At 46.4% G+C, this 13825-nt stretch overlaps 1 protein-coding gene and 1 pseudogene across 1 annotated transcript; both read left to right on the forward strand.

The window, feature by feature from the left end:
- Positions 1–901: 901 nt before the first annotated feature.
- Positions 902–1890, forward strand: LOC112881703. Its single transcript, XM_025946522.1, has one exon. The coding sequence runs from the start codon at positions 1006–1008 to the stop codon at positions 1573–1575; it is 570 nt and encodes a 189-aa protein (XP_025802307.1). The 5' UTR covers positions 902–1005; the 3' UTR covers positions 1576–1890.
- Positions 1891–6295: 4405 nt separating this feature from the next.
- LOC112882304 lies at positions 6296–9063 on the forward strand (annotated as a pseudogene).
- The last annotated feature ends 4762 nt before the right edge of the window (positions 9064–13825 follow it).

Below are 13825 nucleotides of genomic sequence, written 5' to 3' on the forward strand. Positions count from 1 at the left end.
GCTCTCCCAATATGTTAGTTGTATTGGGATGAGGCTATTGGGGAACTGTAAAAGCATCTCTCCTGATAATATATGAAAGTGGTATTGGGACATTCCAATACTATCTTATTGGGGGATGTCTATTCGGAAACTGGTGGAGATGCTCTAGCTTGAATTTTCTATTCCGCGTATCCATTTTCATCTACGATAAAAATCTGAAGAACAGAACCACAGTGTAGTACAGCTTGGTTTGTATGTGACTTCGAGTGCACCTTTTTTCTTCTTTCAGATATTTAGATGACTTTTTCATAACAAGCTTTTATGCTCTTTGACATGGATCCATCATATTCGGCTGTGCCGAGACAATGTATGAAAATGGCATGGCCCAAGCGGCTGCTGCTGTAGGAAAATGTATGACAATAGTAAACGTATGCGTGCAGTAAATTGTGAATACAAGAAACACAGTTAAATTATAACTCTCTGTTTTTTAGAGCAACTATATGATCACCGACCATTACGCAACATGTCACCCAAAACGCTGTAAAATAGTCTGTTCAACTTGAAGCCCCGCGCTTGGATGTTTTCTAAGAAAATCGCTAGATCGATGAGCAGTTTTTGAAACCCCCCTAATTTTTTGGCACAACAGAACAATCAACGCTTATTTTTGTAAAATTGACAAATAGAAAACATAGAAATTGTAAAAAAAAAATCCTGCTGCTATCCCCTGAGCCCAATGGGCTTCCACGAGTAGAAATGCACAAAGCTATTGGCCAACTACACAGTCAAGGCCCTGCTCCGTCCTAACCCAGCCCAGACCAATAATGAAAAACCACGGTGACGTTGTCGCTGACGCGTGGGACCGTGTTCGCAGGGACCCACCTGTCAGGAACCACGTCTCCTTGGCTCCTTGCAGTTCGTTTGATCCTCTCCAATTCCCATCTCCGCACAAGCAGGGAGGCGGCGGCAAGCTCCAAGCCTTCGCTCCTCTTCTCGAAGCCTCGGCGTGGGCACCGGCCGGCGCATCGAATGTCGGGTGAAGACGACGAGCTCCTCGCCGGCGGGGGCGTGCCTATCCGGCCCCCGCGGCTGGAGGACGCGGGGCTCGAGGACTGCGCGCTCCCGCCGGAGTCCATCGCCGAGGCCTTCTCCCTCGCCGCCGCGGCCGTGTCCTCCCGCCTCGCCCGCTCCCCCCTCTCCGACGACGAGGAAGACGAGGAGTACCGCATCCCGGCGACGCGCGGAGGCGGCTGCGTGGACGACGCCGGGCCCGCCCGCGGGGCAACCGTCCCCGACACCGACGCCCTTGTCGTCGGCAGCGGCGGCACGGGCAACGGCGGCGCAGATGAGGTCGTGGTTGTTGGCGGAGGGCGCGGAGGCGGATGCGAGGACGCGGTGGTGGTCGGCGGCCGCGGGGAAGAGCAGGATGGAGTCGTGGTTGTCGGGGAAGGGCGGCGCGGGGACGAGAAGCTGGGGAAGGAGGATGGATGCGTCGAGGGGGATGGGGAAGGGGTCAGGGAACCGAGGCGCGCGCAAGACGGCGTAAAGGACGGCGAGGAGGCCGCGGAGAAGGCGATCTTGGTGCCAGATTTCGACTGAGCATGTCGTCGTAGCTTGGGCCAAGGTGTGAATTTCTTTTTAGCTTTGTTCTTGTTAGAGGCAGCTGCTATGGTCACATCTTCCGCTGCTTGCTGTCTGTTTGACTGTAATGTAATGTATGGTTTTTAGGCTCAGACGATGTATTCTACATTGTTTAGCCTTAGTGGCATGGCTTAAGACTTGAGAGCTACTAGTATTTTGTGCCTTACTGATGGTTCTTAGCTGTTATGCTCCTGCACAATTTTTGCTCACTGATGTTGTAAGAGTAGGACAGATTGAAATGGAATGATTAAGGAATCACTGGTCTGGCAGACAGATCTAAAGAATTAAACTAGAGAACTTGCTTGTGTACAGTGGTAATGTATTATGTATGCTGTGCTTTGTTTTCTGATCAAATTATGTGAGAAAAAAGGGACTAACTGGACTAATATTGAGAAAGAAAGATCAAATTTTCGATGTCTGTAGAGGAGTTCTCTACAAAAGTGCCGTGCCTCCTGAAACCATTTGTCACATTGCTTCTTATAGAAGGGCAAAGTACCAGAAAACTATTTTCTGGTGAACTCATAAAGAGGGGAAATAGGATCTACGGTTGAATGTCTCTTATGAACTCAACATATACTGTTCCAAAAAGAAGTGAACTTGATTCATTGATTGAAATGGTACATACTTACAGACAAGCAAACATCTTCCTTGTGTGTGCTAAAAGAAATGCAAGTGGAACTTGTGTAAGTTTTTTGGTCAAAGTCGGAAAATTTGTAAGCTTGATAGCCTTGCTGAAATCCAGTGAGATTTGTGGAACTGGATAAAGAAATAGTAGCTTTCCTACGAACTAGAAGATTATCCAAAATTTCAGTGACTGGTAGAACAGCTTCAAAGGTTTTGCATTTCAAGCAACTTGGATCTAATTTAGTTCTCTGGGGGTGACATCAATCAATTACTGCTTCCGATGGCTATTGTGACTGATGAATGAGTCAGATCAATGTGCCACATCCAAACATGGAGCAATACTGAAACTCGTGTTCTTCTGTTCTAAGATACTGATAGTAATCAATTAACTTAACCTATAACTTGCAGACCTGATGAAAATTGTCTATGATTGGAATAATAATGATAACAGTTAAGGCTCATTCAGCCTGGTGGGCAATGTTCACTACTGACATGTTCTCCAGTAGATCTGAGTAAGCCTCGCTGGCAGAATTACTGCAAACGAGGCCATCACAGTTGTATTATTAGTTTCAAGCTATTTTTTAGAACATCCATGGCATACAGATGTTTCCATATGAACTCGAGCTTTTAGGCAATAAACTAGTTTGGATAAGAAATACAAAATTGTCAATTCTAAATATTAAAAAATTTGACCACCCATGTGCTTCATCTCCTGCTTAGGTATAAATAAATACTAATACATATCATTCTTGCTATGTTTGTTGTGGATTTTAATTTTATCTATCTATAGAAAATTGGATGGATAATACTGAATTTCTTGTCACCTAAGTCAAATGTTCATTATAAAATGTGGCTGTGAAACAGAGTGCTTACATTTTTTCTGATGAGCAGATTGCTGACATGTGAATATGGGTAAGCATGTAAGAGGCTTGATATGGGCCAGTTGGTTGAGAGTGGTTTTCTTTGTTCCAAACCAAAATGGTGAAGTGCAGGGGGTTGCTGGTAGGTTGGGACATGTCATCAGCCTATCTGGTTCGTGCCTATTGGATTCGTATGTACAATTAAGAGGTTTTTATCATCATTTCACAAAAAGAAACTGATACATACCTCTCGCCATCCTGATGTTCACTGCAAGTTTGTACTCTCGTCATGATCGTATAAATTGTTCCGATACTAGCCAATAATGAGCATGCCCGGTCATGCTCACAGTGCAATTCGGTACTTTTAGTTTGGCCATGCTGCATGCATCGTCTGCTGATCCGAGTCTCGTACTAACTGAGGGGCGGACCTAGAAATTGGATGTGCCCCGGGCAAAACCGGTGTCTGTTCTATGGTCCTGTGGGCGAGCTTGGCTGATTTTGGCCTGTGCTGTACCTCCCTCCCTCCCTCCCTCCCTCTCTCTCTCTCTCTCTCTCTCTCTCTCTCTCTCTCTCTCTCTCTCTCTCTCTCTCTCTGATATCACAGAGTTAAAAGGGATTACCTGAGCTGCAGCGCTCCACCCCGGGTCCTGGATCTGCCACTGGTTGTAAACAAGCACTCGAGAACACAACTTTTTTCGCTCTAGGGTGTTCCAATTTTTATGTCGTGTATTTCTCCTTCACAAGGAAGTAAGGATCACCAACTGAGCATCCTTGTTCTTGGGATAAGGGTTTGGAGACTCAGAGTTAGCTAAACATAAAGCATTGCCTGTTCTTTTCATGTCCTTTATAAATATCAGTGCGGAGATGCACTAAAGCTCGAACTCAGATAACCAGTTTCCACCACAAAACCAACCTATATAACAGTTGGGGTATAGAGCTGTCACACCGCCGCATGCACTGGCCTGTTTGGAGTGCTGCCCCACCTACCACGGCGCGCCACACTTTATCCGCCGCAGGTGTGGCTGCCATTTTGAGCGCCACAGGTTAGGCACGCCGTGGTGGGTGGGGCGGCACTCCAAACAGACCTCACTGTGGCAGAATCGTTCCGTGCCGTGCCGCGCCGCTCAGCTCGGTGCGATAAAAAGATCACGCTGTGGAAATAAAATTCTGGATGGTTAATTTTAAAATATTAATAAAAAAGGTTAAAAATGAAAAAAAATCTATAACAGTTGGCCGTACGTAGCATCTACCGTTGGATCCACCGCTGTGTCCTGCTAGTCCATTATATTGTCGACAACAGCTGTGCTCCAACCTTACCTATGGTGGATATCATGCATCCTCCGCACTGGACTGCTGCCTGCCACCGTCCGGCCGGTGGATTTCGCTAGGCCCACCACATTCCGATTAATTTCCACTCTGAACCTCTAAATCCATCCCTTACTCTAGACCCTCACTTTGCCTAAAATTTCATCGGAGTTGGGGGATGGCTACGGATTATTGCGTTACACGTTGCACGGTAACGACATGCTCATCAAGCAAGCTAAGCCTCCGAGAAAAGAAAAGCGCGCGAGTGATCAAGTGAAGCACGAGGTGCATCGATCTATCTGTTCCAGGATTTAGGAAATTATTGTTTGCACCAAAAGCCAGACTGCAAACCTTCCATGATGCTCTTTTGGTCATTTAGGGCTGGTCGGAAAACATTTGTTCAGTAGTCAAAAGCACTGCGTCCAGGCATGCGCGTGACCCGTCACCGGTCGGACTGCGCACTATATGATCGATATGTATGACAGAGGGGTAGCGTTGGATTCTTTTTTCTAAAAGTATTGAACATATGCTTGCATTAACATACATCCATGCACACTTATTCTATGCAATTCCGTATGTACACCATAATTGCCTGAGCGTCTCCGGAGAAGCCGGGTTATATTAGCGGATATTTTTATTGACGAAGTCGTCACACACATCTTGCTTTATTTTGACAAACACATCAAAAAATAATTAGTCAAAAATACAAGCGCTAATGCCGAGTCAGGAACTTGAAATGGACGGGTTTCCACCTCAAAGAATCGAGCTACAACATTCAGCTGGCGCAGCTGACGTTGGATTTTGGCGACTCAAAGCGGTGAGGGACGATGGTATGGCATGTTGAACCGCTAGGATTGATCAACCTATCCTCTATAAAAGGAACTTAGAAAATCACAAAAAGGTAGGAAAAGGGGCATGCGTGAGAACGGAAGAGCGGATGCACACGAGAGAACTGCGTTCGCGCGTGTGCACGCACTAGTACAGGCTCCGGGCCACACATCATGGAGGGACCAATGCAAACCACAAGTTAAAGCTTGTGCCTTTCCCAAACAAAAGTATCGGAGCTTTGATCTAAAGCGCGGGAGCACTAGGGTTTTCAAATGCTTAGTTGTAAGCCAAAACCCAAAGGCAACGGCACTCGTGATTCTCGTGAACCGCGTACGTATTTTGTACTAGTACGCCGTAGCCAAGAAACTTGGAGCAGCACCAGCTGAAATTTGTTGTGCCAACTAATAACGGCCTCAGTAGGCTGTGCTGCCGCTCGTTGCATCAGACTAGGTTGCATGTTTCAATTTATCGAGGTGCTTGATTCGACCTCAAACTTATTCAAGTGATCCAACTTGCATTGGGTCCGTAGATGGCCACCTGCCATCCTGATCCCCGCCGGCCAGAGCTCAGCTCTACGACGACGCAGCTCGGACTCGGCGCCACACGAGGCGCGCGAGTTTGGAGAAGGACATCGAGAGCATTTCTGCTGTATAAATCCGCCCCCCGACCGATCGAGCTTCACGAATTCTATCAAGTTTGTCACATAGGTTCTTGGCTTCTCGACAATCGAACGAAGTCTCCGACAAGCACGTGCTTGCAGTGGAAGAGCACCGTTCCGAGTTGCGGGGCGCCGAGCTTTGTGCATCAGATCGGAGCTCTCCTCGCCGGCCGGCCCCGCGGCGGCGCCGGCTGGGACGGGAGTGCTGCGTAACTTGACGCGCACCGGCGTTGGCGGCAGCTCGTACCACCATGTCTGGCCGGTAGTTCAGAAATGTCGAGTATTTGTTTGCCATTGTTCAGTTGCCACTCGCTGTCGTACTAGCTTGTTTTCTTTCACTCTGCACTATTCTAGTTTGGTGTATTTTAGGTTCTGATGAATGCTGTCCGAACTCTGAACACAGCCAATGGAATTGGGATGGCGGATCGTGCTGGGGTCACTGATCGGCTTCTTCGGCGCGGCGTTCGGGAGCTCGGCGGCGTCGGCGGTGGCGGCATCTTCGTGCCCATGCTGGCGCTCATCATCGGCTTCGATCCCAAGTCCTACGCCGCCATGTCAAAGTGTGAGCATCCCCAACCTGTGGATTTCTCTTCTTGCTGTCCATTCTCTGAGACCACCTATCCTGCATCAAGCCATCAACTGAGGTCACGGCATCACTCTGTACTCTTTGTTTGGGGGCAGGCATGATCATGGGAGCATCTGTGTCGACCGTCTACTACAACCTCAAGCTGAAGCACCCGACTTTGGACATGCCGCTCATCGACTACGACCTCGCCCTGCTCATGCAGCCTATGCTCATGCTTGGAGTCAGCATTGGTGTCATTTTCAATGTCATTTTCGCGGACTGCTCTCCTGATCATCCTTTTCCTATGGGCCGGGAGTATTGTATCCCCGACAAGGCGAGAGAATTTTTTTTCTTCCGAATTGCCATTGAGGCTATGATTGACCACGTTTGCATCTCCAAATTGAATAACAGTCACATCGACAAAGGCCTTTCTCAAGGGTGTTGAGACATGGAAGAAAGAGACGATAGCAGAAATAGTGAAGCTGCATTTCTGCTTATTTTCTTCTGCTAGTGTCCTGCTATACTAATGGGAGTACTTTCATCTCTTCCAGGAGGCTGCAAAACGGCTGGAGAAAATATGTAAGAGATGGAAAGGGAACCATGTGCTTATATATAATTACCTCATCTGTCACAAGATTCAAAGACTATCTTCTTTATTAACTTTTTCGGCACTGCAGGTAATGAACCGGAGCATGTAACAACAGTCCCTGCAGAACCAGCTGCTGCAACTGACGTACAAAAACCTTCAGATAAGAAGGTATAAACATATAATGATTGTACACAATATAACCTGCAACTTTTTGGAATCATAATCAAAGGGTTTTATTAAGACTTCCAACGTTTCAGACGTCAGTTCTGAAGAACGTTTACGGGAAGGAGTTTGATCTCCTTGAAATTGTATGGATTACATTCCTTGCGCTTCAGGTCTCAAAGGTAAGCATTTCAGGTGGCAGTGAATATCATTGTCAGCCTCGTCTCCATGGGGTTGTTGCCAATCCTCTTCCCTGCATCATTATCCTCTTCAACAGTAGTAACGCCGGTGCTGTTTTCTTTTCTTACTTGTAGAACTACACTGCTTCCTGCTCCGCCTTATACTGGGTCCTGAACTCTCTCCAGGTACTGACTACTTAAGGATGGATGGTGTATACTAAGTTGCTAACAATATTAGCAATACACCATATAGGATTTGTTTTCTGAGGTGGATTGCTCCAATTTCCAGAATTCAGTTCAAATATAAACTAACCCTAATCATTTATTAATTGCAAATTTGCAATCCTCTGACTAGAAATAGACATTTTGAAAGCATAGCATGATCAAGTCTTTCTGGTGGTTGGATACTTGGATGTAGATCCCAGTGGCAGTAGGAGTAACCATTTACGAAGCACATGGGCTGGTGACCGGGAAGAGGGTATTATCATCGAAGGGAAGCCAACAGGGTACCCTGAAACCTCGGCAGCTCTTTGTGTACTGCCTATTTGGCATCATTGCTGGACTTGTCGGGGGTCTCCTAGGTCTTGGAGGTGGCTTCAATTATGGGGCCATTGTTCTTAGAGCTCGGCGTTCCTCCCCAGGTACGCTTCACCAAGAAATCGTATGTTTTCCTCTAGCTATGCTTTAACAATGAAAGACCTCCATACAAACTGGAACTATGGCAGGTTTCAAGTGCCACATCAACATTTGCGATGATGTTCTCATCTTCCATGTCGGTCATCGAATACTACCTCTTGCATCGGTTTCCAGTGCCTTATGGTACAATCTGCTCCTTTCACATTTCCTCCTTACATTGATAACCTTCTCTATACTCAATACATGCATTTGCCTTCTTCACGTCTTCAGCTGGTTACTTCGTCGCTGTTGCATTCGGTGCTGCCATCATCGGCCAGTACTGTGTGAGGAAGTTGATAAATTGGTTAGGGAGAGCATCATTTATTATCTTCATACTGGCTTCCATGATCTTCGTCAGCGCGCTCACTCTTGGTATGGTGCCATCTTCTTCACCTGAGCTTTGCAATTCACCAAAATTCGAGTGCCCAAACAATGTTACCAAAAGTTGCCCTTTTTTTTTGACTTGCAGGTGTGGTAGGCATCTCAAACATAGTTCACAAGATGGAGCGCCACCAGTACATGGGATTTGAAAGCCTTCGCAATTATAGGAGATAAATGGAGGGTCAGAGGATGTGAAAAACTCCTTACTTAACTGTAGAAAGTGGAACTCGATTCGACAATAGATTGGTGCAAAGGTCACAATGCAACTCTGAAGGGAGTTATGAAACATACAATAAAACTAGCAAGCAATAGATTTTGTCACGTAGTAAACTGCAAACTGAAAATAGAATTACCTCGGCAATGGGAAATGGGCTGGCCTACAAATACTAGCACTATTCTGTCAAAACAAAGAGTCATGCACGGTTTTTCATTGTGTACATACGGCACACGAATAAACATTATATTGTACCTCCGAGGGTGATGCTATCTCCTTTAGCATTTGCTTGGCTAACCAGAGAAAATGTCCACATCTAACCTAAGCCAGCCTTAGAACATGTTATCTGTTTGTTTCCGACCACCCAGTTCATGTCGGAGTTGTAAACTAACCAAGAAACTGACTGCTCATTTGGAGCTCTTTTGTTATGATCCCGTCATCTGATAAAAAAATCGAGAATATGTAGTGTTCTTTTTGCTTGAATAGCTCAGTTCATTACGTCAAGAACTCAAGATAGAAGCATATATCAGTGGCTCCGAGTAGTATTTAAGTCGGGTACGATGAAACTCGCACTCCATATGGAGTAGTCTCCGAGCCTTAGATTGAATCGAAGAATTAGGCTAAGGGTCAAATTAGTCTTAAATCTTCTTTCCTTATCTTCCAAAAATTTAAAAAATAAGCCGTCGATAACACGTGTCCCGCAGCCCCCGAGCCTTGAATCCAAATCCCTTGGTTTGGAAAAAAAGATCCAAAAAATTAAGAGTTTGAATTAATGGTTAAAATAGGTAAATTGTGTCAGGAATTCGAAAACCTCTTTTTTTGAGATGCTATCCCTGAAAAATAGTTAAACAAATAACTTCCTCAAAATAGTCCTAAATCACCGCTTAAAACAAATCTTATCTGGAAAAGACTCCTTGGCTGCATAGTGACCGTTGGCCTTCCACGGTAGCGCCCACTGGTTATTTAACCCAACGGTAAATCTAGGAGTTTTACCCTTCCACTGGTCAACGCTCCAGCATTTTAGATTTACTCCACAAGAACCCTAGCACCACCGTCACCTAGCTAGATCGCCATTTCCTTGCAAATCGGTAGTCATTTTGCCTTGTCCTGCATCCACCCAAGCCAACAATCTTTCCTCCATGAGCCCCCGCGAGTGTATGCGCGAGAAGCACCTTGTCGATTTTTGGACGAAGATGCTGAGGGCCAGCACTACCGGGAGCGGCGGAAAGAGGAAGGTGCGTGATGGGGATCAGTCTCCGCCTTTCAAGGCTAGGAGGATTGATGCCGGTAAAGGGATATGAGATGGGCTACGCTAGCGATAAACAAAAATTTTCACCGTATAAATTAGGAAAACTGCTGTTATAGATCACGAAATTACCACTAGACGCGCGGGTGCGGAACTTCTGTAGCGCGTCGAGGTAGTGCAGTCGGTCGCCGGCAGTGCAGTTGCTAGACCTCCTCACGTTCGGCTCATCCTCGTGCAGCAGATGCAGCACCTCCAAGGTATCCACACGTACGGGGAAGAAGGGTCGCACTCCGGATTGCTAGGTCCGCAACGGCAACCGTGGGCTCGGGCGTGGGAACATGCGACTGCCAGCAGGCGTGGAATTAGGGTTAGCCCCTCCATGTGCCCGCACCCCTTCTTTTATAGGCGCTCACTAATGGGCTTCCTAACCGAGGCCCATTAGTGCATCTAAGCTCTATCTAATTCGGATCATACCCTCATTAGACTTCCAGCCCCTTAAGTGTGTGACCCTATGGGCTCGCGTGCGAACAGACATGGCCCGAGTACTCCTACTCAACCAATAGTTGACAGCAGCCTCTAGCAAGACGTGTCAACTCCTATGCACGCGCAAAGATCATATTAGACGAGCCGTCATAATCCCATACATGCTATTCCCTTTGCCTCACGATATTTGGTCTAGCTCCAAGCTGACCTCTCTTTCTTGATGCCGTGATCCGGAATGCTTGGTTAACACTTAACCCTAGCACGGCCATGCATTTCTTGATCCGGTCACTCGAGGGGCCCAGAGATATCTCTCTCAAGCAGAAAGGGGCAAGTCCCATCTTGACTGACCATGTCTCACAGCATATTTCTTGACAAACCCGAGAACCACCTTTATGACTATCCAGTTACAGAGTAGCGTTTGATGGCTTCTAAGTAGGTCGGTTCACATCTTGAGCACATGCAATAATCTCAGGTCTAAGGATACAGCGTACATATTGTGTAATAAGCAATCACTATTTCTCGAGTTGGGTCAGTCCAGCCTTATGTCATACATACACCCACATTATTAGTTTGACATCTCCATGTCCATGACTTGTGGAACACAGTCATCAACTAATACAAGTGCTAGTCTAATATTCATGTGTGTCCATACATCAACTCCAACTAGGATGAACTTTAGAATAACCATACAAGCAAAGAGTCTCACAAACAATTCACATAATTGCCGATCAATACAATTTGCCTTTCATGGATATTCAATGAACACATGATACATCATGGATACAACGAAATATGATCATCTCTATGATTACCTTTAGGGCATATTTCTAACGGTCTCCCACTTGCACTAGAGTCTAATCTAGAAGATATCTAATACCCATAGCTCTTGTGTGCACTTCATGCTTAGGCTGTGGAAGAGGCTTTGTCAAAGGATCAGCAACATTCAAATCCATGTGTCTCTTGCATATCTTGATCTCACCCCGTTTGACGAACTCTCGTATGAGGTGAAACTTCCACAGTACATGTTTGTTCTTCTGGTGATTCCTTGGCTCCTTAGCCTGCGCTATTGCCCCATTGTTGTCACAGTAGAGGTCCAATGGGCGACGCATTCAGAAACACATCAAGCTCAATGAGGAACTTCCTCATCCAAACACCTTCCTTTGTAGCATCCGAAGCTGCAATGTACTCGGCTTCCATTGTAGAATCAGCCACGGTATCCTGCTTGGAACTTTTCCAACTTACAGCACCACCATTCAATATAAACGCAAATCCTGATTGCGACTTTAAATCATCTTTGTTGGTTTGGAAGCTAGCATCAGTGTAACCTGTTACAGTGAGCTCCTCCTCACCTCCATAGAATAGGAACATGTCTTTAGTCCTTCTAAAGTACTTAAGAATATTTTTCACCGCTGTCTAGTGACTCTCACCTGGATCAGACTGGTACCTATTCATAGCACTTAGAGCATATGAGACATCTGGGCGTGTATTTATCATCGCGTACATGATAGATCCAATTGCCGAAGCGTATGGAACCTTGCTCATGCAATCTAGCTCATCAGTCATCGAAGGACGTATGCGTCCATAGTGTCCTTGTTGATGTCCCACTCCTTGTTGACTTGTTGAATTACCAGCAAGGAGTCGTTGTAAACAAGTAGTCGCTTGATGGCAAGGGAGACCGCCAGGCGCAGCCCGTGCAGTAATACTTCGTACTCGGCTTTTTTGTTGGAGACCTCAAATAATATCTGGAATAAGTATTTGAGCTGTTCGGCTTTTGGGGAGATGAAGAGTACTCCTGCGCCACCACCTTCAAGCTTGAGAGAACCATCATAGTACATAACCCAAATGCTTTGGCATGTTGGCTGGAGCTGCAACTTGATTTTCGCGCCATTCTGCCATGAAATCGACTAGTGCTTGCGACTTGATGGCTGTGCGAGCCTTGAAGTCAATGCAGAGAGCTCCCAGTTCCACTGCCCACTTGAAGATATGTCCACTGGCTTCCCGATTGTAGAGTATATCCGCCAATGGGAAGTCAATGACAACTGAGATCTTGTACTCGTCCAAGTAGTAGCAAAGCTTCCTGGATGTGATGAGTATAGCGAAGAGAAGTTTCTGAATTGAAGGGTAACGAACCTTAGATTCAGAAAGAACTTCGCTAACGAAATACACTAACTTTTGTATGCCAAATGCATGGCCTTCCTCATTGCGCTCCACCACAATAGTTGTGCAGATGATGTGAGTAGTCGCAGCGATGTATAGTAGCAGGTTTTCGCCTAGCAACGGGGCCGTGAGGATCGGGGCGACTGCAGATGATGCTTGAGATCTTCTAGTGCCTACGCCGCCTTTTCTATCCACTGGAACTTGTCTTGCCACTTCAAGAGCTTGAAGAAAGGTAGTCTCCATTCCCCAAGTCGTGAGATGAATCTGTTTAAGGCCGCCAAGCACCCTGTGAGCTTCTGGACATCTTTGATTGTCCGTGGAGCCCCCATATCTGTGATGGTGGTGATCTTCTCTAGGTTAGTTTCAATTCCTTAGTGACTGATGATAAAACCGAGTAGTTTCCCTTGCGGTACGCCGAAGACGCACTTAGTCGGGTTGAGCTTCCATGGGAATCTGCGCAAACTGTTGAAGGTTTCCTCGAGGTCGGAGATGAACTCATCGTGGATTCTAGTCTTGATGACCATGTCCTCCACATAGACTTGCCATGTAGCTGGTCAGCGAGGCATACCAGGATGGCTCGTTGATACATGGCTCCCGCGTTTTTCAACTCGAAGGACCTAGTTGTGTAGGCATATGCTCCAAACGGGGTAATGAGCGCTATTTTGATCTGGTCTTCTTCCTTGAGGGCAATCTGATGGCTAGCTGTGGAGTCGATGACTTGGTCGATGCATGGGAGCGCGAAGGGGTCCTTCGAGCAGTGCCTATTAAGATCAGTATAATCTACACACATCCTCCATTCATTATTATTCTTTTTTAAAATGAGTACAGGGTTAGCTAGCCACTCTAGGTGATAAACTTTTTTTTTAATAAAACCAACCGCAAGTAGTTTCGCTAACTCCTTCTTGATGGCCTCCCTCTTGTTTGGAGCAAACCGGCGTAGTCATTACTTCTTCAGGGTGGCTTTTGGATCGACTTTCAGGCAATGCTCGATCAACTCCTTGGGCACCCCTGGCAAATCCACTGGTTTCCACGTGAATATGTCTCGGTGAGCCCTAAGGAAGCTGATGAGCACAGTTTTCTATTTGTCATCCAACCTTGCACAGATCAAGGCTGTCTTGGATGGGTCGCCCTCCTGTAGTTGGATGGACTTCACGCCGACATCGCTGGTGTTGGGCTTCACCACGGACTAGCTCGACTTCTTGGTCAGAATCATCATCTCCGACTGGGAGAGTTGTTGCACGGCTGTGAAGACTTCACCTGAAGGTTCTAGCACTCGTGTAGT

Source organism: Panicum hallii, chromosome 2 (genome assembly GCF_002211085.1).
Source record: "Panicum hallii strain FIL2 chromosome 2, PHallii_v3.1, whole genome shotgun sequence".
Classification (NCBI taxonomy): Eukaryota; Viridiplantae; Streptophyta; class Magnoliopsida; order Poales; family Poaceae; genus Panicum; species Panicum hallii.

What these genes read in the sequence shown, in the direction of transcription:
- LOC112881703 (XM_025946522.1), top strand. Translation starts at nt 1,006, where the DNA reads ATGTCGGGTGAAGACGACGAGCTCCTCGCCGGCGGGGGCGTGCCTATC.